Source organism: Tachysurus vachellii, chromosome 17, assembly GCF_030014155.1.
Source record: "Tachysurus vachellii isolate PV-2020 chromosome 17, HZAU_Pvac_v1, whole genome shotgun sequence".
Lineage (NCBI taxonomy): Eukaryota > Metazoa > Chordata > Actinopteri > Siluriformes > Bagridae > Tachysurus > Tachysurus vachellii.
The window spans coordinates 13,320,026-13,347,055 of record NC_083476.1 but is presented as its reverse complement, the minus strand read 5'-3'; the positions used below and the strand labels follow the sequence as shown (position 1 = coordinate 13,347,055).

At 39.3% G+C, this 27,030-nt stretch overlaps 3 protein-coding genes across 5 annotated transcripts; all 3 read right to left on the bottom strand.

The window, feature by feature from the left end:
• Positions 1 to 328: 328 nt before the first annotated feature.
• On the bottom strand, positions 329 to 2,807 carry b9d2 (B9 domain containing 2). 2 transcript variants are annotated; one of them, XM_060891701.1, is made up of 4 exons: positions 2,645 to 2,807; positions 1,548 to 1,714; positions 1,342 to 1,467; positions 329 to 1,261 (listed from the first exon to the last, which is right to left on the bottom strand). In XM_060891701.1, the coding sequence occupies exons 2-4, from the start codon at positions 1,633 to 1,635 to the stop codon at positions 948 to 950; spliced, it is 528 nt and encodes a 175-aa protein (XP_060747684.1). In that variant the 5' UTR covers positions 1,636 to 1,714; positions 2,645 to 2,807; the 3' UTR covers positions 329 to 947. The 2 variants fall into 2 exon arrangements, with proteins under 2 accessions (XP_060747684.1, XP_060747685.1); XM_060891702.1 differs by having other exon boundaries at positions 1,548 to 1,650.
• A 5,340-nt stretch (positions 2,808 to 8,147) lies between these two features.
• LOC132860392 (odorant receptor 131-2-like) lies at positions 8,148 to 9,110 on the bottom strand. Its single transcript, XM_060891581.1, has one exon. The coding sequence runs from the start codon at positions 9,108 to 9,110 to the stop codon at positions 8,148 to 8,150; it is 963 nt and encodes a 320-aa protein (XP_060747564.1).
• A 5,505-nt stretch (positions 9,111 to 14,615) lies between these two features.
• ddx46 (DEAD (Asp-Glu-Ala-Asp) box polypeptide 46) lies at positions 14,616 to 26,831 on the bottom strand. Of its 2 annotated transcripts, none has more exons than XM_060891639.1 (23): positions 26,739 to 26,831; positions 25,818 to 25,991; positions 25,648 to 25,728; positions 25,475 to 25,553; positions 25,218 to 25,386; positions 24,933 to 25,135; positions 24,664 to 24,774; positions 24,337 to 24,502; positions 23,297 to 23,417; positions 23,014 to 23,189; positions 22,815 to 22,936; positions 20,948 to 21,026; positions 20,192 to 20,274; positions 19,550 to 19,714; positions 19,282 to 19,444; positions 19,001 to 19,194; positions 17,055 to 17,192; positions 16,783 to 16,932; positions 16,254 to 16,472; positions 15,820 to 16,038; positions 15,344 to 15,488; positions 15,138 to 15,211; positions 14,616 to 14,827 (listed from the first exon to the last, which is right to left on the bottom strand). In XM_060891639.1, the coding sequence occupies exons 1-23, from the start codon at positions 26,753 to 26,755 to the stop codon at positions 14,780 to 14,782; spliced, it is 3,096 nt and encodes a 1,031-aa protein (XP_060747622.1). In that variant the 5' UTR covers positions 26,756 to 26,831; the 3' UTR covers positions 14,616 to 14,779. The 2 variants fall into 2 exon arrangements, with proteins under 2 accessions (XP_060747622.1, XP_060747623.1); XM_060891640.1 differs by having other exon boundaries at positions 25,218 to 25,383.
• Between the last annotated feature and the right edge of the window lie 199 nt (positions 26,832 to 27,030).

Below are 27,030 nucleotides of genomic sequence, written 5' to 3'. Positions count from 1 at the left end.
GTAACAGATCAAAACTGTGACTTTTAGCTCAAGCTCTAATTACCTATCAGCAACTGAACATGGTGGGGTACATAATAACAAAACCCTACATACATTTCTGTAGAACTAATCAGTCATTACTGGTTTCTCCTGCAGTCTTGCGAGTGCCATTAGCCTCTCCATCAAGGCTACATGAAGAGTAAAATACAACAGGGAGTGCTGTTAGAGGAAAATAATTGAAGAGGTATTAAAGAAGATTTGCCACCAAATAATTTATAATACTTCACTTAAGATTAAAAAACTAAAAATGAAAAAACTAGAAATGCAGCCCTTACATACACAATAAGAATTAAGCAATAAACATTTTATTCATTGTAAATACAACAGAAAGTACAATAAAGTTGAGTAAAAAATGACTACAAAATTGATGAAAACATAGAGGTCATATAAATTCTCACTGTATCAAAACACATCTCGTAAGCCAGAGATTAGCTGACACAACATCTCTGAATAGAAAAACGTCTCAAATTCACGACTGTAAGTGTAAATAAAATGCAGAGGTGGGCTAAGAGGTAGCCCAGATGCCTAGGACATGCACAATTAGTTTTTTATTTGTAGTTGCCCAGCATACAGAAAAATACTCTTTACTTTTCACAAAACATCTGTACAAACTTGGTGTAGTAGTTTATAGACTTTTACAAAAGACAAATTTTAATTTGATATGTAGCGATATTTAAATGTAATGTGCTTCACAGTAAGCCCATGCATCTCCATGCTATAGCATACTCTAATCCTTCAAAATCCCACCGCCTGGTTCATTGCAGATTAGTTGAGTGATCTGCAGTCAGAAGATGATCTTTCCAGAAGTAGCTTTGACTTGGTGGACTACCTAATGAATTTATGATTTGCTCACCTCCATAATATATCTCATTAGACGTTACTATCTGCAAATCTTAACCTCAAGTCTCTCATGTCTCTACGCCATATCGCTCAAAATGCCGCTGAATGACACACAGTTCCAGTTCTACTGTGCCCATAGCCTCTGTATGAAGCCTGTATCTATCTGCTCCACTGTAAATGAGGTCTGGAGAGCGAAGCTGAAGGCCTCCACCTACAAACATCTGAGCCAGCTGTTCCTGCCAGGTGCCCACTGGCCTCCATGTCACACACTGCAGCCGGTGCTGCCCGGGGCTGGAGGGCACATGGCAGTAGCCATAACCGTACAGCTGACATCTGCCAAAAGAGTCCTGATGCCAGACCTGTAAATGAAGTTTTGGCCAACCTGAAAAGAAATATAAACCCAGTCAGATGGCAGTATAACAACACACCTGCTAATTTTACAGAATCAAGATGTTAACAAACCTTGAAGGCCTTTAGTGGAGTAATGTAAATCAATAGGATGACTCCAGTAAGCCATTTCACCTATCTGCGGTATATCCACTTGTGTCTGTCCCTCCTTTAGGCCAGACAAAAGTCTCCATGCTCCTCCTGATATAAATGATATGAATATCAGGACTATCCACAAAGCAAAAGAAATCAAAATGTTACAAAATGCTAACATAAGGTACCTGTGTGAACACCCCACTTGCAGAACAGACTGCTCTGAGGGAAACCGCTGGCCCCAATGATCTGCCCGATAATATGTAGCTCTGCCATACGATGTGCTTCACTCTACAGAATGATCAGGATTGCAGCATTAGGTGTACTTCAGGAGACACCAAAATCAGGACCTACACTGTTATCAGAAACAACCAAGAATCTTAAGCCACTGACTGAACCTGTTAAAATGAAACCGTAATATTCTATCATGAAAAATAAATAAGGGATAAAAAATTTCCATGACATTAAATATGCACTAGAGGGGAGCATTACACTGTCATGCATGTGAAACTCTTTTCCATGGTACTGATTAAAAAATAAATAAAAATAAAATAATAAATAAATAAATAAATAAATAAATAAATAAAACTTAATAATCATCATCATTAAAAAAAATTATATTTCTGCTGTGACATCAGTATTAAATGAAATAAAACAAAGTTGATTATTTCCTATAAGACCATTTCCAATTTTACTTTTATTATTATTATTATTATTATTATTATTATTATTATTATTATTATTATACCACAGCAATTTGCTAAGCTTTTTTTTTATTACTGTTATATTATGTGGAGGCTCTGCCATAAAAGTCCCCCTGAAGGAGCTTTTACCACATAAATGATATTAGAACAAAAGCACTGATAAAAATCTGTAATTTTTCTTATTATTATTATTATTATTATTGTTTGTAGTTTAGAAAGTTCTGAAACGTAGCTACATCTCATATATATTGAGCACACAATATATATTTTCTTACGGTTGTTCAGACAATGTTAAGTAAAAGCGAGTAGACAAACATTACTTCACAAGGTTTATGAGTTTATATACAGTATATATTAAAAGAAACAAGCACAATTTTAGAGGCAAGTTTTTGTTTTGCGTCAGTTTTTACTACTGAACAACTTCAGTGTGAATAAAACCGTAATCTCATTCAGCTATTCACGTATTTTAAACTGCGTTTGATAATCTGGCTAGTTACTTCTGCTAGCTAGTCAGCTAAGTATTCAACAGCTAACGTTAGCTTCTCAGCATGCAGTGAAAAAAACACAATTCACACACATACCCAAGTCCGTTTAACAACCAGTAAATCGATGCGAAATTAGTGAAAAGATATTATTTAAAGGAAATGTTTAATCTTGTGATTTACAAACGCTCATTGTTTACTATCCTGGTAGTCAGGACCTTCACTTCCTTAGCAACGACTCTTCCACGATGTGATAGGAGCCAGTGATGATCACGTGAATCAATGGCGCCACCTGGTGGCTAAACAATTATTTAAAGATCAATTAAATTTGCATGTGGTGTTTAAAGTTGCCCTTCCACACAAAACCGTTTTTACTTGTATTTTTTGATATGTGTTAGGTCCATATGTGTTTGTGTTGTGTCGTGAATTTGAAAACGAACTGTTACCTCCCCGGTCAGTTCTAGCCACTTAAAAGAAATAAGGGGAGAAATCAGGTCAGTTGGAAAAGCTGGTCACTCTGACGTCGTAATGATTGAGCTCATTACTATTCATGAGCTCTCCCACTTGAGACCGCGCCCCCAGAATTCGTGTAGCTCAGTGAGTTTCCTATACAGCAAGGATGGCTGAACGTCAACGGGCTTGTGAAGAAGCCATTCTGCCGCAATTCAAGGTGATTGTAAACAAATGTCCTCTAGCCTAGGCTACTTATTGCGCTGGGTGAATGAATAGTCATGCTCTCATATCCTAGCCAATCGGAGTCAAGCAGCATAGCTCATTTGAATATTCACGAGAACTGGCGCAAATCGAGCTAAGTCTTCCTGCAGGCTTTCTATACCACACTAGAATGGCTTGAAACAAGTTAACCAAGGCATTATTTCCACACAAAAATGTGACAGAGTCCATGGTAAACTTCAGACATTACCATTTGTGCCGTTAAAACAAACACTGTATCTGTTTTCCTTCCTGAGATATAACCAAAATATTTTCGGGAACTGTGACGTCACTCTCCACCCCAGTTCGTCTAAATCACACAAAACTGGTGTCATTCGTTTGTGCTCGATTTGTGCCGGTTTGTGCCGTTGAAATGAACGTCAAATATATTTCCCCTTCTTAGAAATAACAAAAACAATTTGGAGCTGTGACGTCACTCTCCACCCCGTGCCGTCCAAATCTCTCCAAACCAGTGGTGTTCATTTGTGCCCGTTTGTGCCCCTAAAATAGACATTGAATCTAATGGCATAGTTTTGGTGGTTATTTCTTTTTATGGGGTGCCAACTTCACGGAGGTGTTGCAGCAGTAACATCATCTGAGATAATCTCAGCATCTGAGGTAACTACGGTGGCCGAGAAGTGCAAAACAAATTAACAAATCCGAAAACAAATTAACAAATCCGAAAACAAATGAACAAATCCGAAAAAAATACACAAATCCGAAAACACATTAACAAATCCGAGAACACATTAACAAATCCGAAAACAAATTAACAAATCCGAAAACACATTAACAAATCCGAAAACACATTAACAAATCCGAAAACAAATTAACAAATCCGAAAACACATTAACAAATCCGAAAACACATTAACAACCAGTCAGACAACCCGGAAGAGGTTGGTATAGTTTTTGAATGGAAACTTACCGATCATTGGACAAGACACCTGTCACTCAAGATATACAGGTATGGAATCTTATGTGTAATGTGTAAAGTTCTCCGTTTAAATATAAGAAAATAACAGAATTAATCCACAGTAATCCATTCCATCCATCCATTCCAACTTTTCCCTGTGGCAGACTGTTGAACTTCATGTATACCTTGAGTGACAGGTGTCTTGTCCAATCACAAACTATACCAACCTCTTCCGGGTTGTCTGAATTGTCGTTGTGTTTTCGGATTTGTTAATGTGTTTTCGGATTTGTTAATGTGTTTTCAGATTTGTTAATGTGTTTTCTGATTTGTTAATGTGTTTTCAGATTTGTTAATGTGTTTTCGGATTTGTTAATGTGTTTCGTGCACCGATTCAGACAACCCGGAAGAGGTAGGTATAGTTTGTGAATGGAAACTTACCGATCATTGGACAAGACACCTGTCATTCAAGATATACAGGTGAATGAAAGGTGTCTTGTCCGATGATCGGTAAGTTTCCATTCACAAACTATACCAACCTCTTCTGGGTTGTCTGACTTGTCGTTGTGTTTTCGGATTTGTTAATTTGTTTTCAGATTTGTTAATGTGTTTTGCACTTCTCGGCCACCATAGTTTGTGAATGGAAACTTACCGATCATTGGACAAGACACCTGTCATTCAAGATATACAGGTGAATGAAAGGTGTCTTGTCCGATGATCAGTAAGTTTCCATTCACAAACTATACCAACCTCTTCTGGGTTGTCTGACTTGTTAATGTGTTTTCAGATTTGTTAATTTGTTTTCAGATTTGTTAATGTGTTTTCGGATTTGTTAATGTGTTTTGCACTTCTCGGCCACCGTAGGGTAACCCTTTAACCACTAAGCCACCACTGGACAGTTGCTCAAATAACCACTCTTTACAACCATGATGAGAAGAAAAGTGTACAACATGAGAAAAGACCACATCTGGTTTAACTCCTGTCAGCAAAGAACAGAAAAATTAATCAAAAGTTGTTTTTTATGCTTAACCAAACATACATAAATATATTATATGACCACCTAAGTGTGTAAGACACCGAACAATTAAAAAACTACACTAAAAAAATCATCATTCATTGATATCTCACACTTTAAAAAAAGTGTGTGTTCGGTTGTGCACAAGCGCTTATGAACATGTGGCTTGGAGAACAGCTGCATGCAGTCTAGACCGCAACAAGTAAAGATAACATTAAATTTATTTATCACTGGGAATTCTATTCAAGAAAGCATATTAAAACCAGTCACAACCCAGGAAACATCCTCATAATTTCAAGGCAGGTAATAGATTTGGAGCAATGTTTTTTACATATAAAGGCCATCTTCACACAGTAATTGATGCTGTTGACTAATTGATGCTGTAATTGAGCTTCCTGCAGTTTTAAGTGATCCAATTGTTTACAGATGAGGAAACCATTTCTGAACAAAAACCTCATAAACTACGTACAAATAGCTTTTTGAGACTTAACATGCCACATCTGTTGTGTACATATCTACAGAAATACATATATACATTTATTGACATACAGCTCACAGAAGTATGTCTCATCAGTGCTTTGTAAAAGCCTCTATAGAAATGTATGTGCACATTTTTTCATATACAGATGACAGAAACTGTCACATTGTCCTTGCCAAGTAATTTTTCTAGTCTTTTTAAATTACTACATTCTGATTTTCTACAGAAAATCACTACATTCTGCTTCTTACATCAATCAGCATCATCAAGGTATTTTTTTAGTTATTTTTATTAAAATGTTCCTCAAAGTAAGCCTGAGGTAATTATGTTCCTGTCCATTGAGATGCTTTTTCAATTGTCTTTTGCCAGTGGCACTACCATGTGCCGTCGTTCTTTGTTGTCCCCCTATTTGTGGTTTTCAGATGAGATGAGATCTTAATAAACATTTACACTGTGCCAGAATGTCGACTAAATCTCCAGTCAGTGAGCATTAGAATAGAAGCCTTTATTATTGTCTCATATACATTACAGCACAGTGAAATTCTCTGAGCGCAGGGTCAGCCATGATAAAGTGACCTTGAACAGTGAGGGTTAAGGGCCTTGCTTAAGGACCCAACAGTGGCAGCTTGGCAGTGCTGAGGCTTGAACCCTGATCCTCTTTTAAGCCTTAACCACTTGATCCACCACTGCGCGAAGACCAACAATCTTAATTTAAGTAATTAATGTGTGTGGCATGACATGTTTGGCAGCATAATTTGTCTTCTCTTAAAGAGAGGCTACTGAGGGAACAGGACAATAATGTAAGTGATCTTGTTTCACAGATGTTCCACAACATTGAATTTTATTATAAATAAATACATGCTGTTTTTTCATTTATTTTAACTGTTGACAAACTGGTGTGATAAAAGAGCAATAAAATGCTTTGGAATGTCACCGATTATGACATGTTTTATTACTCATGCTTTTAGATTTCCAACATGTCCTCCTTGATCCAGTATACAGCACGCTACATAGAAAATACTCTACATTAATTATAATGGCCTAATGTAGTGGAAATGAGAAACATTAAACACAGTCTTTGAGATTTTCGAGGTACTCAGTGTACTTTATTTTGGTTTGCTAAGTGAATTAGTGACTTCATTTATTTTCTCACTGTTTTTGCTGAATTGTCTTCTTCATTATGCAAATATTTATTCTCAAGTATGTTTTTGGTTAGTGTCAGAGATGCTAGTCAAGAGTTGAGGTGCCTTCATTTTATTCTTCTAAAATTAAATGTGAGAAATTATTTATAACTGTAAGGCTACATTTTTAAGTTTAAAATTCTAAGATTGAGTCAATTGTTCTCCTAAAAACAAAGACAGAAATGGATGCTGGTTACATGTGTGTATTAATTTATTCCCTTCATCAAAGGTTGCCTCTGCCTTATAAAATCATCCAGTTCTGCCTTTTGAGGTGTTTGTAATTATAAATATAAATGAAAATTAATACATATTCTTACACAATTACATTTTTACTCCCTTAATTTGTTAGACATTCCAAGTACTTCAATGACTCAAATAAATTATTCTTTAAATCTTTTTATGCAGCTCTAATATATTATTTTTACTCAAATCTTATATATTAAAATGACTTAAAATTAAAGGGGGAAAAGATCTTGTGAAAAAGTAGTATGAACTTGAATGAGCAAAGAGTAGGTAGGATTTCATTTGAGTTCATAGAAATGAAGTCATGAGAAATAATACAAAGTTTAACACCTTCCCAAGCCTAACCATATGAAATTAAACAAATATATCAGTGTGAAATGTTATTTCAAATTCTGGCAACCCAGACAGTGGATCCTTTAGATTTGATCTTATACATGAAGGGCAGTATGGGAGCAGGTTTTCATTCCAATCAAGCAGGAGCCACACCTGATTCCACCTGTTTAATGAGTTGATTATGGCTTTCGAAACACTATGAGATGTGGCTTCTGCTTTTAATTTGATTTTAAGCAAGAAAACACTCTGTATTTTAAATGCATGTATTCCTCTCTCTTGTGTTCACATACTGCATGTATGTAAATTGTACAGATGACATCCATTACATTCACAGTTGCTAGATTTAAATTATATTAAAAAATAAGTGAGTGCAAGACAGCAGGCAAAGGAGATGCTAATTCTCTCATTAATATTTACATTTTCAGTGACAGTTCTGACACATCTTTAGCAAATCTCACATTTGAAATGTTGGATGAAGTTCAGATTTTATTAGCGCACAGAGAAAATATTTTCCTTTTATTACAAGATTCATTCTGATGTTAGAAATCAGTCGAATTTGTAGTTCTTTAGAGTCACAAATACCCATAACACACGTAATGACTAAATTACATGCATATTTTTGGACACTTAACATGCCACGATTTTGTCTACATATCTGAAGAAATTTGTGCACATCTATTCATATACTATTCAGATGACAGATACAATGACATTGTCCTTATCTCATTATTATTGTTTTCTAAAAGCCTCTAAAGGCACAACTTTCTTTGTAAAGTACAGGAATTTCTGTTTGAACAGTGGTCTGAAGGTCTCGTCCCTCAGTCCATAGATGAGAGAGCTGAGGCAGCGGGGCAGAATCAGCACTATGAAGAAGTTAAGAAAGCGCAACTGTGTATATACAGAGAGTGGCAGGCTTCCCAGCAGGTAATCTATATACTCATAGAGGAAGGACATGAGTGAGAGACCAAGCTGCAGTGCATGCAGTACCACAGTTTGCAAGGCCTTGTGGGCAGAAGCTGTGTCAGTGGAGGCGATACGGGCCTGCCGTACGATGGCCACATATGTGTAGAGCAACACAATGGCTACTATGATGAAGAGCAGAATTTTGAACGTCAAACTCCTACCCTGTTGCCAGGGTGCCACCATCAGCTGTTTGATGGTACACACTGTAGCAGACAAGTAGAAGGATGGCTCTGCAAGGAGGAAGAGAGCACACACATCAGTTAGCACATCAGTGATGCCCAAAACCCAGACCAGCGCAACAGCTGCACTCGCTCGTGTTGGCGTAGCCAGCTCACTGTGTCGCAGTGGGAAGCAGATGGCTGTGTACCTCTCCAGGGACATGACAGCTAGGTTGAGTGGTGAATTGACAAATGTTGATGTAGATACCAGCACAATGAAGGCACAAGCAGCACGAACCACCATAAAGTATAAGGAACTGAGAATATAGAGCACAAGGGCAATTACCAGGTGAATGGTGTCATTCAGGAGCATGTGGGCAAACAGGATGTAGCGTGGTGTCTCACGGAAGATGGTCTTTGTGCGCAGTGTAAAAAGCATTACAGTGTTAACATAAATGAATAGGGATTGTGTGAACACCACCAGGAACATTTTAAAGATCCTCTCGCCTGTAAAATCCAGTCTCATGGTCTGCATCTCAACAACAGTCAAAGGGTCAGACGCGTTGGCCATCAGTAGTCCTACCGAATGAAAGGTAGAATAGCTTACAGCACATTGTAATAGTCCACGACTCAGAGCACAAACTTTTCTTATTTACAGTATATTTTAGTTTCATAAGTACAACCTAAGTATACAAACAATAAATGTTTTATTTGTGTTTGTGTTTTTTATCCTGAAAATTTCATTTCTAGTGAAATAAAGTATAGATAAAAAACATTAAGTATAAATAGCAAGTATTATACAATCAAGTATAGATAGCACTTTCTGTTAATCATGCTACATGTAACATAGTATAAACCCAACTTGAAAGCCTAAATCATATCATGTTAGCAGTTACTGCAAATGTCATAATTACCTACAGTGTAGTGAGCTTGATATCTGAAGTACTCACGCCCCTGCTCAGTCTCTGGGTGACAAAGGCCACTGTTTAAATATACAACATATCTCTTACATCAGCGAGCCTTGAGAGTTTTAAGCTCCAAAAATATTTCTGTCAATAAACACTGTCCTTTAACCCATTAAAGTCAGAGAGCTCATTAAAGGACTTTTCTGAAGTAGGTAAGATTTTTTTAGGAATGTTTTGAATCTTCAGATAAATCCACTGTGATATTTATCATATATTAACATAAATCACTTGCCACTTTATTAGACACATTCATGCAATGATCCATTCTGCCAAACATACAGTATGTCAACAGCACAATGCATAAATCCATGCAGAGACATTTCAAAATACCACATTAATCATCAAAATGGAGAAAAACTGTGTTCTGAGTGACACTGACCATGCCCATGGTAGTTTTTTCAATACTAAAAACAGTGATTGCTGCCTAATTGTTATGATAGAGAAAAACGAAACACTTTGTCATAAATCCCTTTAAATGGTTGTAATTAAAACCAGATGCAGATGTTATTTATTTCTTATTTTTACTGAAGAATCTATAAAGGATTTCATTGGGGACTTGGATTCATATTAGCTAAAATGTTATCCACGGTTATTCTGGTTTACCACTAAAAGACAGGTAGTGCTATTAAACTAAACCAACACTAATCCTGCATTAGCCAAACATACAGTAAATACATATATCATATAAAATGCAAACATTTGTAATAGAGAGAAATTAAGACTAGAGCATTATCCTTAGCTGGAAATATAAGTTAAAAGATGCAGATGTGCATGAAAGAAATGTCACAAAGAGAAACAAGATAAAATAAATGCACAGATAAGTTACTAAACATGAAAAGCTGGATACAAGAAGATAAAACTACCAGGAAGATGTCTAGTGCTCTAAAATGAATTAATTTAAGTATTAATTATAGACAACATGCCAAGACGAGCCTAGCATTATTGAACCACTGTTGCACTCAAATCAAATAATCTAGCCACAGGGGTTGCAAGCCAGTGACGTCTGTGCCGGTCCCAAGCCCGGTTAATAGAGAGGGTCACGTCAGTTGGTTGAGGAAGGAGAAAAGGGAGAAAGGTTTGTAGACAGAAAGAGAAGAGGAAAGGCAAGTGTGTAGGTCTGAGTATAGGGACTTAATAGTAGAGAGCTGGTGGAAATGATGGAGAGAAGGAAGGTCCTGCATATTGTGTGTGCAGAAGACCAGGTGGAAGGGGAGCAAAGTACGTAGTTTTGGAGGGGATACAAACTATTTTATTATGGTGTGGATAGGAAGAGAAATGGGCTAGGAGTGATCCTGAGGGATGAGTTTGTGAGGAATGTTTTAGAGATGAAAAGAGTGTCAGTTTGAAGTTTGAAATTGAAGGGGTGATGTTGAATGTTGTTGGTGGTAATGCTCCACAAGTAGGCTGTGAGTTAGAAGAGAAGGAGAGATTCTGGAGTGAGTTAGATGAGATGATGGAGAGTATTCCCAGATGGGAGAGAGTAGAAATTGGACAGACTATAACGGGCATGTTGGTGAGGGAAACAGAGGTCATGGGCAGGTTTGGTGTTAAGGAAAGGAACCTAGAAGGACAGACAGTGGTGGACTTTGCTAATCGGATGGAAATGGCTATAAGTAACACTTATTTACAGAAGAGAGAGTAACATAGAGTGACATATAAGAGTGGAGGTAGGAGTATGAAGGTAGACTACATTCTATGTGGATGAGGCAATCTGAGAGAGATAAGTGACTGCAAAGTGGTGTTAGGAGAGAGTGTCACCAGACAGCATCGGATGGTGATGTATAATATGTCTCTGGTGGTCAGGAAGAAGAGGAGAGGAAAGACAGAAAAGAAGGACAAGTGATAGAAGACCAGTTCCTTCTGACCATACAGAGATGGTCAGAAAGAGCTGCAGTGCATCTTTGTGGATTTAGAGAAAGCGTTTGACAGGGTGCTGAGAGAGGAGCCATGGTACTGTATGAGGATGTCAGGAGAAGTACGTCAGATAGTTAAGAATATGTGTGAGAGGAGTATGACAGCAGTGAGATGTGATATAGGTCAGACAGAGGAGTTAAAAGTGGATGTGGAGCTACATCAAGGATCAGCTTTGAGTCCCTTCTTGTTTGCTATGGTGATGGACAGGTTGACAGATGAAATCAGACATGAATCCCTGTGGACAATGATGTTTGTGGATGACGAGACCTGCAGTGAGAGTAGGGAGCAGGTGTAGGAACACCTGGAAAGAACAGGAATGAAAGTTAGTCATAGTAAGACAGAATACATGTGTTTGAACGAGAGGGAGGGAAGTAGTACAGTGAGGTTAAATGGGGCTGAGGTCAATAAGGTGCAGGAGTTTAAGTATTTGGGGTCAACCATCCAGAGCAAAGGGGAGTGTGGAAAATAGGCGAAGAGGCGAGTACAGGTGGGTTGGAGTGGGTGTAGAAAAGTGTCAGGATTGTTGAGTGACAGAAGAGTGTCAAAAAGAATCAAAGGAAAAGTGTACAAGACAGTAGTGAGGCTAGCTATGCTGTATGGGTTAGAGACTGTAGCAGTGAGGAAAAGACATGAGGCAAAGATGGAGGTAGCAGTGATGATTATGTTGAGGTTCTCTTTAGGAATGACGAGGATGGACAGGATTAGGAACGAGCACATCAGAGGGACTGCACCAGTCTATTTTGGGGACAAGGTCAGAGAGACTAGATTGAGATGGTTTGGACATGTACAGAGGAGGGAGATGGTTATATTGGTAGAAGGATGTTGGAGATGGAGCTGCCAGGTAAGAGGTCAAGAGGAAGGCCAAAGGGGAGATATATGGATGTGTTAAAAGACGACATGCGAGAGCAGAGGATGCAGAGGATGCAGAGGAGTAAGGTGGAAACAGATTATTTGCTGTGGCAACCCCTAACCGGAAAAGCCAAAGGTAAAAGAAATTGCACTCAAATAGAATCATCAGTGGTCATAAATGACTGCTCATGTTTGACTAGTGAGAGCCTGTTTAGCTTCAACTTTATTTATGTGGACTACTTGTGCAACTTAATAAAGTGTGACATCACATGTTATACAAGAGAATGTTCCAAAAATATAAAACTAAAAGAAAATAAAAATATTGTTTAGAAAATGTTTAGAAAATAAAAATATTGGAATACTGGCAACAACAAAACAAAAATTGCCAGCAGTGACGTATAAAAGCAGCCACTTCAGACAGGATTAAATGCAAAACATGCACTGGCTGGTTAGAAAGAATTGCAAGCGTAAAAGCATCAAAACTGTGAATCGTTATATCGTTATATTCTCTGAATTTCATCCAGGGGTAGCACTACTTCCTCATAGCACACAGGCCTTGGATTTGGTTTGGGCAAGTTAATGTATGTGCAGAATTTCCAGTGGGTTTCATTCAGGTTTTCTCCCACTGTCCAAAAATATGCAGATATGTAGACTAGATCATCAGGTGTGATGGATCAAAATAAAGCTATAACATAAATAAGAATAGTCATTCAATTAAAACAAACCCCCACCTTATAAGGAGGACAGGCTGTAATGTCTCTGCAGAGCCAGTTCCATTTTTCATGGCATCCTCATTTAAGTATGTTCATAATGTACAATCTGCTGTATAATGCCTAGTGGTGCATCACATCTTTGGCCCTTCTGTTTTTCCAACATGGCATTGCAATGTACTTCTGCGTGGAGGTCTCTGCCCGAGATACTTTGCTTTAAATAAAATTGTGAAACACTTAAATGCAGGTTCCTTGTGTGATGTGCTTGTCACCTATGATCACCTGGGTGTATTGCACATTTTCACTCTTTTCCATAAGAAACCATTCTTGTTTCACCTCACTTAATTCATAATCAGCTGGCATTTTCAAGTTGCTCAACTATAAAATAAAATGTTTTTGTATTGGCATAGACATCACTCAAAATAACTTCCATTTCCTCTGACAATTCTTTCTGCAATTATTTACATTTATTTGTCATGTTGTGGTATCAGATTTCACTGAGCTTTGCATGATTTTATGGAGCTTTGTGTATACAGATCAGCTGTGTTTGTACTTTACAAATCAGGCATATAATAGACATCAATGTGAGGAAATTTTCTAAAAGCCGTTGTATAATCGGGCTACAGTTTTCAGTTCACTTTCGGTTGGCTTTTGCAAATATTTACACAACTGCAATAAAAAGATAAATAAATGAGCAATATTGTCCATGGTATTGTCAGGTGTGGATGATTAAGCTTATACATACACAAAAATATTTGTAATCTGCCTCGGTCCTGTAGGATCATAACATAAACTTGGGATTCACTTTATTAAGGTACTGCATGGTGATAAAACACAAAAGGGAATATTTTGTCCTCCATAATTAACAGAAGAGCCGTCTTTCATCAGCCTAAACCTCAAGAGTAAAGCTAAAAAATCTCCCCAGTACCATACAATTATCAATGCAATTAATTATTAACGCTTGCCTGTTTGTCTTTGACATTGTTTTGACAATGCTGCCATGAAAAAGAGATAATTACATCCTCATGCAGAACGGTTTGACAAACCTGAGCTGTTGTACTAAGGTTTTATTTGCTTGCCAGTCAATCTGTTTATCAAGATCTAAAGAGAAACCGTTAAACAAAAAATAGGATTTCCCAATTTACAATGATCTTCATTCCCCAATGTTATCAGTCAGCCAAGAAATATTTGATGTCTGACTTCCTTACACTTATTAGAAATAAAAATAAAAAATTTTTAAATAACCACTAGCTCCTAACAGTTTTGCTTAAAGACACTTGTTTATCAAGCTTTGAAGAAGCTAACATTTAAGCCAGTTGCTTGTAAATTTAGCTGCTTTCTCTTGAAGCTCGTCTCCCTTCGACCGCAGAAAAAAGCTAATAAAATATAATATTAGTGTCTATTGACTAATTATGATGCTGCAGAGCAAGTATACCTACTGCAGGTGCACACTTGTAAGAGTTAGATGATACACAATTTAAAGTCCTGACACACACAAAAAGCTGATCAGGCAGATTCAGCTTATACAAACACAAATATTGTTAACCTGCCCCAGTCCTGCAAGATCATAACATAAACCTGGGAAACTTGTTGCTATACAAAAGGCCTGTTTCTTTATAATATATATATGCACACAGATTTATATGCATAAAATGCTTTATTGGTGTAAAAGGGAATCTACACATAATGAATATAAGAGCTGAATCACATCGCCCCTCTATAAACCATAGAAATAAACACGAATCACTTCTTTTACGTCACTAAAATACACTGAAAAAAAAAAAAAACTGTAGCGTCTTTGTCTACAGCACTTTGTATCGGCCTTTGGCTGTCGGTTGGTATGAGTTTTGCTGAAAAAGAAGAAAACAAATATTAATGCGCAATCAGGAAAAAGGGAGAAAAAAAAAACATTTTGAAAAGTAATGATTTAGCTATTCTTCAACAAATGAAACAAATTTCAGATATTAAACCACGATTCACTTCAGTAAAAATGTCAGTCTAATAGTGTAAGAATAATAGCGCTATAATGCATACGACATGGATCCGATTATTACATCTGCTCACACAATATCTAAATTCATATTTTACAGTCTTTATTGCAGTAATAATAATAATAATAATAATAATAATAATAATAATAAATGAGGAGGAAGAGGTTACCAAACGTATGAGCTCTTCTTTGATGAGCCGTGTGATCTCTGCCTTTGCTTTCTGCACCGCCAACTCATTTGCACCTGAGAAACATTACAGGCTTCATCATTATTTTATTTAATTTTTTGGTAGTACTTCACTAATGAGTGATATTGTCAATACCAATCAGGTTTAAACAATCAAAACAGAATAACTGTGTTCGAGTGTGTACTTACTCTCGATGGCAAGATAAATCTTGCGTTCTCCCTCTTTGGGTTCTTTGCCAGGAGGGAAGTATGTACCCCTAATGGTGATCGCAGCCTCTGAATATTCACCAATCCTCTGCAGTGCCTCTTTAGACGTCACCTTCCACCTCGCCGTCTACACGACAAAAACAGGACAATAATTCACTGTGTGAATGTGTCTGTCTGTCACATTCCCACGATGTACTTAAGTGGTGAGGTGTGTGTACTGGTCCCTCACACTCACACAGTATATGAGGGGTTAGGTGTGTGTACTGGTCCCTCACACTCACACAGTATATGAGGGGTTAGGTGTGTGTACTGGTCCCTCACACTCACAGTATATGAGGGGTTAGGTGTGTGTACCTACCAGTCAATCTCTACACTAATTATCAGGTTTTAATTTTGTGTACCACGCTCTGTGACACACACACACAAACACACAATGAAGAGTTTGGGGGGGTATATACCTGGGGAAAGTCGTTGATCTCCAGCTCCTCTTCATACCTCTTGACACTCTCTGACTGTTCAGCACTCTGTCGCTCCTCCTCCAGTTTCTCAATGGGAGTGTAGTTCAGCTTGGCATTAATTTTCTCAGCAAGCTGCTCAGCAATGGTCTTAGCAGAGATAGAGGGGGCGATCATTGTGCCACCCCTCATGATGGCATTAGTAGCCTGCTGCATTACATCCTGGAATTTGGAAGAGAAAATTACATAACGTGAGTAGCCTAATCTCAGGTTCTGTTCCAAATATAGACGTGTGCTCAAAATCAGCATGGTCTGCTTGCAAATGGGCTAATTAATAGTCAAGACTGGGGTAGAGACTTAATAAGAAGTAAAGTCTTAATAAAACTCAAAATAGAAGGAAATCTATTGGTGTTTGACATAGAGCTATGCTCTCTCACCTGAGCTTCTGCACCAAGGTTTTTCTGTGCATTGATCTTCAGTGCCAATTTCTTGGCAATCTCAAGTTTCTGAATGTTTCCAGCTGAAGGTACAGCAAGACCACCGAGTCCTGTCGCAGTAACGGTGAGACCTGAAGCAGACGGTGCGGCACCCCCTGGAGCCGCCAGATCCTTAACACGCTTCTTAGAGTTAAACATGCTTTCAATCTGCTCATCTATCTGTGAGGGAACAAACATCTCCTTTAGCACCACATACCATGCGACACTGATCATTAATGATTCAAAATATTGTCTGATCTTTAATCACAGCCAGTCTGTGTCACACATTTTGACCACACCAATGCAGGTGGTGTTAGTTGGCCTGTTTGCTAATTAGCTTTCATACAACTATCAGGTTATACAGCCACATATACACAAAACACTTAATTCACCCTAAATTCCATGGATACGTTCATAACTGGCAAGCAGTCAGACACAAATCCCAGCACTTATTCAGAACATGAACTCTACACTGAATCTTCACACTTACATCCAGTGCTGTGTCTTCATCATCGGAGTCGTGAAGACCAAGCGCCGCTTTCTGTAGTTTCTTCCTCTCGTTCGCCAAAGCATGCTCAGTCTCATCAAATTTAAAGCCTTTCCCTGAAAATCCACTGCTGCTCTTAATACTCTTCCCCTCCTGTACACACACATAATAGAGAAGGTGAGTGGGAGGTGTTAGTTTTTTTTACAGGTATTGAGTGTGGTATAGGTCAATGAGGTGTGGAATAAGTGTTGAGTGGTGTGATCTCAGTGTCTTACCGCTTTCTGCTGCTCCTTAAATGTAGCCCAAAGCTGCTCAAGCTCAGAAGGAACTGAAGACCCTGACAACTCTAGAGCTTTAATGATTTCACCTGCATAGCGTGCCTGATCCTCTGTGATAAATGTATAAGCAAAGCCCTGAAAAAAAAAACAACAGCTAAGAACACAGACAAACACACACAGCCAGTACAGTCTAAATTATACAGTCTATACATTCATTAAAAAATTGGAACACCACAAAACTGAGGTTTGCCAAAGAAGGGGGGGGGGGGGGGACGACTTATTGAACATATTTTCTTCTTCAACTTTCGGCTTTTCCCGTTAGGGGTCCCCAAAGCGAATCATCTGCTTCCACCCAATTCTATCTTCTGCATCCTCTACTCTCACACCAATGTCCTCATTTAACACATCCATATATCTCCTCTTTGGCCTTCCTCTTGACCTCTTTCCTTGCAGCTCCATCTCCAACATCCTTCTACCAATATAACCATCTCCCTCCTCTGTACATGTCTAAACCATCTCAATCTAGCCTCTCTCACCTTGTCCCCAAAACAACCAACCTTGACTGTCCCTCTGATGTGCTCGTTCTTAATCCTGTCTATTCTCGTCACTCCTAAGTAGACCCTCAACATCTTTATATTTGCTACCTCACCATCTTGCCGGTCTCACTTCTTCCTGACACTCTTCTGTCACACAACACTCCTGACACTTTTCTCCACCCACTCCAACCCACCTGCACTCACCTCTTCACCCATTTTCCACACTCCCCATCGCTCTGGATGGTTGACCCCAAATACTTAAACCTTATTGACCTCAGCCCTCTGTAACCTCACTGTACTACTTCCCTCCCTCTCGTTCAAACACATGTATTCTGTCTTACTACGACTGACTTTCATTCCTCTTCTTTCCAGACCAGACCTCCACCTGCTCCCACTACAGATCACAATATCATCTGCAAACATTATTGTCCATGAAGATTCCTGTCTGACTTCATCTGTCAACCTGTCCATCACCACAGCAAACAAGAAGGAACTCAAAGCTGATGCCTGATGTAGTCCCACTTCCACTTTGGACTCCTCTGTCTGATCTCACTGTTGTCATACTCCACTCATACATATCCTGAACTATCTCACATACTTCTCTGAGACTCCTGACATCCTCATACAGTACAACAGCTCCTCTCTCCTAGCTAGCTTAGCCTATAGCTTTCCCATAGCTTCATTGTGTGGCTCATAAACTTTATACCTCTGTAGATGCTACAACTCTGCACATCACCCTTGTTCTTAAAGATCGGCACTAAAACACTTCTACTCCATTCCTCAGGCATCTTCTTACTCTCTAAAATCCTGTTGAACAATCTAGATAGAAACGCCATTGCAGTCTCCTAGACACTTCCACACCTCCACTGGTGTGTCATCTGGACCTACAGCCTTTTCACTCTTGATTCAACTCAGAGCCTCTCTCACCTCATCCTTTCTAATCTTTGCTATTCCCTGCTCTACAATATTCACCTCTTCCTCCCCTCTTGCCCTCTCATTTTCCTCATATTACTACTTCCATCTTCTCTGCACACTCTAATCACCTGTCAGCACCTTTCCATCAAGCTTATCTGCTGCACATCCTTCCAATCTCTCTGTCTCGCTAATCTGTACAAGTCCTTCTTGCCTTCCCTCGTGTCTAACCTGGCATAACCTGCTAGACCTTTGCCACGTCCCTCTTCACTCTGCCTTGCGATTCCTTGTGATTCCTGTCTATTTTCTTCTGTCCTTTTTACTTCCCACTTCTTCAGCGATCCAGTTGAACTTATGTATAATTCAATCTTTAATTAATAAATTAGAATTGTATTACTTTGTATTATATTTTAATGATATAATTTAGTGGTATTCAATACAGGTGTACTCACTATTGTTATCTATTGTATATTATTATTATTTGCATTATCAGACCTTATTTCCAGCTCTTCCGGTCCTCCCGGCACGGTGAACATAGTCCTCATAATGATTAGGACAGTTGTAGTTCACCACCAAAATGAGGTGCTTTACATCAAGGCCTCTTGCTGCTACCGATGTGGCCACCATCAGCCGACACGCACCGCTCTTAAAATCATTTATAATGCTATCACGATCGTACTGGTCAATTCCTGTGACAGAGACACAGAGCATTAATACGACCATACATGTACTGAAACATTAATACACAGAAGTCTCATCTCACAGTGTGTGCTTACCTCCATGCAGAGACATGCAGGGGTACGAGGCCTTCATCAGGTCTTTCAACAAGCTGTCAGCATGTTCCTGTTTATCTACAAAAATAATCACTGTGCCTTTCTCCTGATAATGGCCTAAAATCTCCAACAGCTTCAGGAACTTCTTCGCCTCCTCAATCACAATCTGACCACACACACACACACACACACACAGCTCAGGTTCTGGAATAACCACATTAATAGCAATACAAACAGTAACATGTAAATTGTGTGAGAAAATGAGCCTTACCACATGCTGCTCCACATCTGAACACACCACGCTCCTCCCACCAACCTGAACCTCAACTGGTTTGTTGAGGATGCGGCGAGCTAAAGCCTCCATCACTCGGGGGAATGTTGCTGAAAACATCACCGTCTGACGATCCGGCCGCACGTTGTCCATTATGCGCATTACCTACACAGACACACAAGCAGTTACTACATCACTCATTACATAGGTGATCAATGAGGTGATCATTTATTAACTGAGCACATACAACTGACAAGTGCACTGACTATGCAGAGGTACATTCACATACTGTTTAGCGTACCAGCATAACCAACAGTAATTACTGCTTCCAGTGCTCACAGGATGTAGACAATGGAGATGGTACTGACATTTCCAAACCCACTGTATACTCGTGTGTTATCACACTTGTGATAAATACAAGATTTCTTGTGTGTATGGGGAGACTTAAGCAAAAATTTAGTATGTTACTACTTTATTCAGTTTTATACTCATGTTGTTAAATCAGACCCCAGGTCTGTGTGAGTATAGATAGAGTGGTGTTGAGCTGTGTAGTGCAGCAAGGTGTTTGGACAAGATAGTCAGCTGTTTGTTGAGCACAGCAAGGTGTATAGTGTGCAAGTGGTGTTTGATTTAGCAACTCACCTGCGGTTCGAAGCCCATGTCAAACATTCGATCAGCTTCATCTACTACGACATACGTGACTCTGCGCAGGTTCGTGACTCGTCCTGAAATAAGCACAAACGCCACATTAGTAAACACGGTGCGGCAAAAATACACATACACACACACACCCTGCATTAACACTAACACACTGATGTGGCTCAATGTCAGACAGAAGGTTACTGCTGGTTTCTTGCGTACCGTTGTTCGGCAAAGCCAACCTGTTAAACAAACATTAAACACCACGCGCTCACCTGGAAAACACACAGCACAGATTACACGCATGTGTGGAAGCATAAACTAAGGATTAATACACACACACACGTACTTATTGGGGAAACAAGCTCTTCTGTTAATGGTCATACACCAACTTCTGTAAAATGATTTACACATTCATGTATACAGTCAAGAACATAAATGACTATTTACTGAAACATGTAACAGAATAAAGATAAGTGGATCTATAAACAACATACACAAGTTAGATAAACATCTATATAAGTGAAGCTTATTCCTAAACTTTCAGCTTCTCTGTATGATTATTTCACCATAATTTAAAGACCTACACAGCAATGGTGCATGTGGGTGAGAAAGGGTGAGTGAGATGTTTCAACAGGAGTCTTCAACAGCTCGAAATGCAGGTAAACTCAAACACACACACAGGAAGGCACTCACACACACACACACACACACACACATACAGGAAGGCACACACACACGGAATGAAAAAACACTTACCACTGTTGGCTCCCAACATGTCAATCATTCGTCCAGGAGTGCACACTATGATTTCAGCTCCACGTTTCAGCTCTGCTATCTACACACACACACACACACACACACAGTGTAAAATACAGGCTAAACACAGGCTACAAAATCCCAAACACCAGTGTGTGGGGTCACTGGCTGAAAACTGTATCACAATATTAGTGTTTCATATCGGTCGATATCGATAATTATTGATATTTTTTATGACCCATTTAAAATAAGATGCAGGAGAAGAATATATTGCATTTAAACATTTTTTTTTTTAATTTAACCTTCCTCTGATCATAATCCCCTCAGTTATCAAGACAGAAATGTCAACAACCATTGAAAACTCAAATAATTAAAATGTAAACATAAGTCACAATGAACACTTAACAATTATCTCTTAACATGGCACGTTGTTCCACTCTTTATGGTCATGCTCCAAACTCCAGCCATTTTGGAGAAGTATATTTAAATTTCTTTCTGAAGCACATTCTACCAATCTGGAGCCTGAACCCAGCATTGGTATTCAAGGTGCAAATAGTGCTTTTTGCAATAGATATCAGACACAATCCATTATGTTCTGTATGATGTTAGCAAAAAAAAACTTATTCTACAGATGTGGAAAGCAGATACTGTCCCAACCATAGAACTATGGACCAGAGAATTGGGCAATATGTTGTATTTGGAAGAATTGAGATACTCACTAAACGAGAAACTATCCACTTTTAAGAAGATTTGGAATCCAATCAAATTATTCTTCCAGGAGGACTGAAATGGCTTTTATATTTATGCGTTATTTTCTATACCATACTGTCCAGTTTCTATGGAGGCCGAGAAGTGCAAAACAAATTAACAAATCAGAAAACACAACGACATTTCAGACAACCCGGAAGAGGTTGGTATAGTTTGTGATTGGACAAGACACCTGTCACTCAAGGTATACATGAAGTTCAACAGTCTGCCACAGGGTAAAGTTGGAATGGATGAATGGAATGGATTAATTCTGTTATTTTCTTATATTTAAATGGAGAACTTTACACATAAGATTCCATACCTGTATATCTTGAGTGACAGGTGTCTTGTCCAATTCCATTCAAAAACGATACACTACCGTTTCCAGGTTGTCTGACTTTTCCTTGTGTTTTCGGATTTGTTAATGTGTTTTCGGATTTGTTAATGTGTTTTGCACTTCTCGGCCACCATAAGTTTCACTTCATTTTATTTTATTTTTGCTATTGATGTCCACCAATTTTTAGTTGTATTTGTTTATTTACTTATTTGTTTAGGCTCATACTCAAATATAATCTGCTTTGGTTTAAATAAGATTTAAAAGATACCTTCTATAATTAATCTAACAGTGAAGGGTTGGTGTGGGGGGCACGAGACAACAGTATGGTGCAACCAAACATGATACTGTTGCATGATTGGCTGTTAGCATGTCACTCCCTACATTACTAGGTTACCAGTGAGTGAGTGCCTTTGTTAATGCAACCAAACTTGCTTCTCAACCTCTGCTTTCTTCCGACAAAGAATAAACAATATCGTACATTTTATCGAACACATTTTTTATTCATATCGATCATGTGTCTATCGCCATACATATCGTTATCATTTTATCGCCAAGCCCTACTACAAATCAAATCATTGGATCTCAAAAATCTGGGTTATTATTCTGGGTAATACACACATTGAGATTTTTTTATTTTACATGTGTATTTTTGTATTCTCATCTTGTTGTCTCTGTGTACTGGAAGCGTGACGACGCTAAAACAAATTCCTTTTATGCACAAACATACTTGGCAATAAAACTCCTCCTGATTAATACACAATGTACGAACGCACAAAAACAAACCTGCTCGCTGATGCCTGTTCCCCCGTACACACACACCACTCTGAGACCCAGTGGCTTGGAGAACTTTTTACACTCTTTAGTGATTTGCAGAGCGAGCTCACGTGTCGGTGTCATGATCACCGCTGAAACACAGAGAAATGTGTTAGCACAAACACTAAATACATAATACATATCAAGGGTTAAAAAGGGTAGGGTGTACCAATCGGTCCCTCTCCCTCCTCTAGGGGTCGCTGGTCTAAAATATGGCGAAACATGGGAAGCAGGAATGCAATGGTCTTCCCACTTCCTGTTTTGGCAATGCCAATGAGGTCACGTCCTGACATGATGGCTGGAATGGCCTGAGCCTGGATGGGCGTAGGCTTCTCGTAGTTATGCCTAAAAAACACATACATGCACAGGAGTTAAATCGTCTGGGGCATCTGTCATTAAAAAGTGGTAGTGTAAGAATAAAACTAGCCCAGGGCAAGTGGGGAAGTGCCTACTTTTTAAGGGCATTTAAGACCTTCATGGAGGTTCCACACTGCACCCAGGTCTTAATGGGTTTGGGACAGCCTTTCCCCTTGACAATGATTCCTTCAAGCTCCAGACGATACTCATTTACCTCTGAAACACACAACAGTCAGTTTGTAACAGTGCACTTTCATAAGCACACATTGAATTTGTATTTCTAATAAATGGCGTAGTTTATAAGGAGGCAAGGTAGTGGTAAGAGCGGCCACAACAAAGATGGCGCCTATGTTGGTCTGCACCGGAATCCCGGAAGCATGTTGACGTAGGTGCTAGAGGCGTTTAAAAGAGCCATGGCGGAGATAACGTAGAGAGAACAGTTCTCCGGAAGTCTCCCTCTAAAAACGGCGAGTTATTGTGTGTCGCGGCGGAAGGTCTGCTACGTCGGCGAACGGATGCTAATTCTATTCCGTGAATTCATGGGTGTTCACATTGGGAATGGAATTAAATGAATGAAGATTAACACGGACGGAGGATTGAGAGCTGCTCTTTAATTCACGAAAGCTGGTGGAGTTGTGAGTACGTGTAAGACTTTAATTGACCACTTTGGTTGACACTGGAAGCAGTGGATTGAGTGCCATTAGTGATTAACTGGTGACTGTGACTTTCCTCTATTTTCTAAATGTACAATCCTTTCAAATTCCAGATTACTTTTGCTGTTGATGATGATGTTGGTGTTTATGCTGGTGTTTATTGCTAAAAAATTGTGTTATGTGGTGTGATGGAATTGGTGCACTGTTATTATTGAATACACTGAATATTGCATTATGGTGAAAGGTTTGTGTTTCTTCCTTATTTGGTTTACTCTTCTAAGATTTGGGATATGTGTGATGATTATGCCTTAAGATACATGTGTCCTTTGTTCACTCTCCTTCTGACTGGACTAACAATCCTTACTATAATTGACAGAGTATTTATCTCTGTCTGGCACCCCAGCATACCTTTAAGAGGGACAGTGTTACAAGTTCAATAGTGTTTTGTGTTCTCATAACCTCAACTGTGGATGGTACAATACCTTCTGGTGTCATTCTGGCCAGTTCAGGAACTTCCACGTAGAAGTTCTTGCGGTATGCTTCGTACTGAATTTTCTGATGATCTACAGGCTCCAGAATTTTACGCTGTTTGGTCTGGAAGCCAGTGAGAGCTGTCTGCAGGTCCACTTCCTCCTCCTCTGAGGAATACTACACACAAACAGGCTCATGGTTTAATCAGAGTTGTTTCAAAGAAGGAGTTTCACACATCATCTACACAGATAGATACAGGCACATCACAGATATACCCAGTTTACTGTCACAGTGATGCACCTTTACACTCATACAGCTGTGCATGTTTAGGCTTTTACCTCCATGGCATCCTGATCGTTCTCCATTAACTCTCCTTTCTTTTTGGTGGTGTGAGGTGTCTTCTTCGTCTTCACCACCGTCACCACTTTTGTCACAGTCATGCCTCCTTTCTGTACACACAATTTAAATACTTGTGACATGAACAAAATGAACTGCAATACTGTGCTGGCGTGAGTGAGTCACACACAGATTTGTGTGTCTCCCACTCTGTCACACACACAGTCCAGAATCAATATCAAACAGATCAGAATGTAATTGTGTGTCTCACTTTGTCATTTCCACCCTTCATGGTGCCCATGTTGAACTTTTTCACTTCCTCCTTCACTTCTTCCATGTAGGCATCCAGGGGATCAAGTTCTTCCCCTCCCTCTTCCTCATTCAGTTCCGCTTCCTCAACCTTTCCCTCCTTCTCCTTATCCTCGTCCTCATCCCCCTCTTGATCCATTGATGCTAGACCCTCTTCATCATCATCTACACACACACACTGCTGTTTTTACAATCATTATTTTGTACAATGTTGCACATACACATATTTTGTGTCCCACATACACACCATCATCATCCTCCAAGCTCCATTTCTTCCCCTGTTTCATCTCTTCCAGTTCCTTCTTGATCTCGCCAATGTTCTCCATGGCCTTCTTCCTTTGCTCTTCCCTCCATTTCTCCACCCGCTCCTTCCTCTTCCTCATCTCCTCCTCCAGTGTCGTCTGATCAAAGTCCTGCTGTGGGCCAGTTCATTAATATGGTTAAAACCTGCACACCTGCACACTCATTCACTCACTCACTCCATCACTCCCTCCCAACACTTACATCCTCCACTCGCTCCTCCTCCTTCTCTTCTTTCTTCTTCTTATCTGCTGACTGCTCACCGCCATCCAACTTCTCCTTGCTGTATCGCACACAAACACTTCAGTCAACACAAGTCACAACATACAACCTCACTGATTATACTTTTTTCTCATTCGTTTTGTTAGATCTTTGACCTTCGTCCCTTGCTGCGACTCCTCGATCTCCTCGACCGATCACGACTTCTGGAGCGTTTACGCTCTCGACTGCGAGATCGCCTGTTTAGCACAAATATGCACAGATTACAGTACAGTAAGCAAGGAGATGAGAAAGTGTCTATGTGAGAATATATGAGAGAAGGTATGACCTTGGTCTCTTGCGGTCTCTGGAGCGTGATCTCCTCCTTTCCCTGCTCCGTGATCGCTCTCTACGGCCCCGTTCACGTGTGCGCTCCTCTTTCTTCACACGCTTAGAATCAGGAGAGCGGCTTTTCGAGCGACTGCCCGAACGTCCTCGTGATGATGAGCGCTTCCGGTAATGTCTGTAATTAATACCTTAATATTATTAACAGCAAACAGAGGTTGAAACACTCAGAGCAAGTGTGGGAAGTCGTGGCCTAACGGTTAGAGCGTCTGACTCCTAACCCTAAGGTTGTGGGTTCGAGCCTCGGGCCGGCCACGACCCACCAACTGCTCCCCGGGCGCCGCAGTATAAATGTGTGTGTGTTTACGGTGTGTGTGTTCACTGCTGTGTGTATGCACTTTGGATGGGTTAAACGCAGAGAATAAATTCTGAGTATATACTTACTTATATATACTTAACAATATACTTAGCTGTATTTCACTTTCAAACAGAGGTTTATAACAAACAAATTTATTATTACTGTGCACAAAATAAACGGCAATATTGTATTTCAAAAAAACAACAACAAAAACGTAAATTAAATGTCCCAGGATTTTAGTGATAATACGCTGTCTGTCGCAGAGAGTGACGTCACACACACAGCTGGCTTGTTAGATAACTCAAAACGTACAGGATGAAGTAAAAGTGTTGCCCATTGCTCACTAAATGGACAAACTTGACTTAAATAGCTTTAACAATAACAGTGGCTGCTGTTAGCTGGATTGTTAGCATCCGGCTAATCATAATACACTGCTATTTATCGGCTAGCTAATATTATTAGCTTTTCGGTTATAACTAATATCTCTTCTCTCCGCGCGTCAGACAATTTATGAGTAAGTAACCGTTTGTATAATTTAGTGAAGTTTAACACAATTATCTTCCTCACCGAGACTCACGTCCCATACTGACTGTGATCTGCTCGACTGTTTCCCAACGTTTTTGTTTCTTCTCTTCCGATTTCCGGTTCCGGTCTTTATCTTCTGCGTTTATTTAGTGGATAAAACAACTGACTGAAGAGGTGCTGCCACCCTGTGGACTAAAACAGTTTGATTTTTCAATTCAATTCAAATCACTTTAGTTCAATAAGAATTGCTAATAAAACCCTACCTAAATGTTTTAAACTAGCAGTTATCAAAGCCCTAATATTAAAAATCCTGACCCAAACCTAGACAGCTGCC

Bases quoted from the DNA above. Each gene is read 5' to 3' on its own strand.
- b9d2 (XM_060891701.1), bottom strand. From the start codon at position 1,635: ATGGCAGAGCTACATATTATCGGGCAGATCATTGGGGCCAGCGGTTTC. The intron at 1,468-1,547 runs GTACCTTATGTT...CATTTATATCAG, and splicing joins CAAGTGGGGTGTTCACACAG to GAGGAGCATGGAGACTTTTG. The intron at 1,262-1,341 runs GTTTGTTAACAT...ATTTCTTTTCAG, and splicing joins CTCCACTAAAGGCCTTCAAG to GTTGGCCAAAACTTCATTTA.
- LOC132860392 (XM_060891581.1), bottom strand. From the start codon at position 9,110: ATGGCCAACGCGTCTGACCCTTTGACTGTTGTTGAGATGCAGACCATG.
- ddx46 (XM_060891639.1), bottom strand. The intron at 20,275-20,947 runs GTAAGTGTTTTT...TGCTTATTTCAG, and splicing joins CATGTTGGGAGCCAACAGTG to GACGAGTCACGAACCTGCGC. The intron at 19,445-19,549 runs GTAAGGCTCATT...GTGTGTGGTCAG, and splicing joins CAGATGTGGAGCAGCATGTG to ATTGTGATTGAGGAGGCGAA.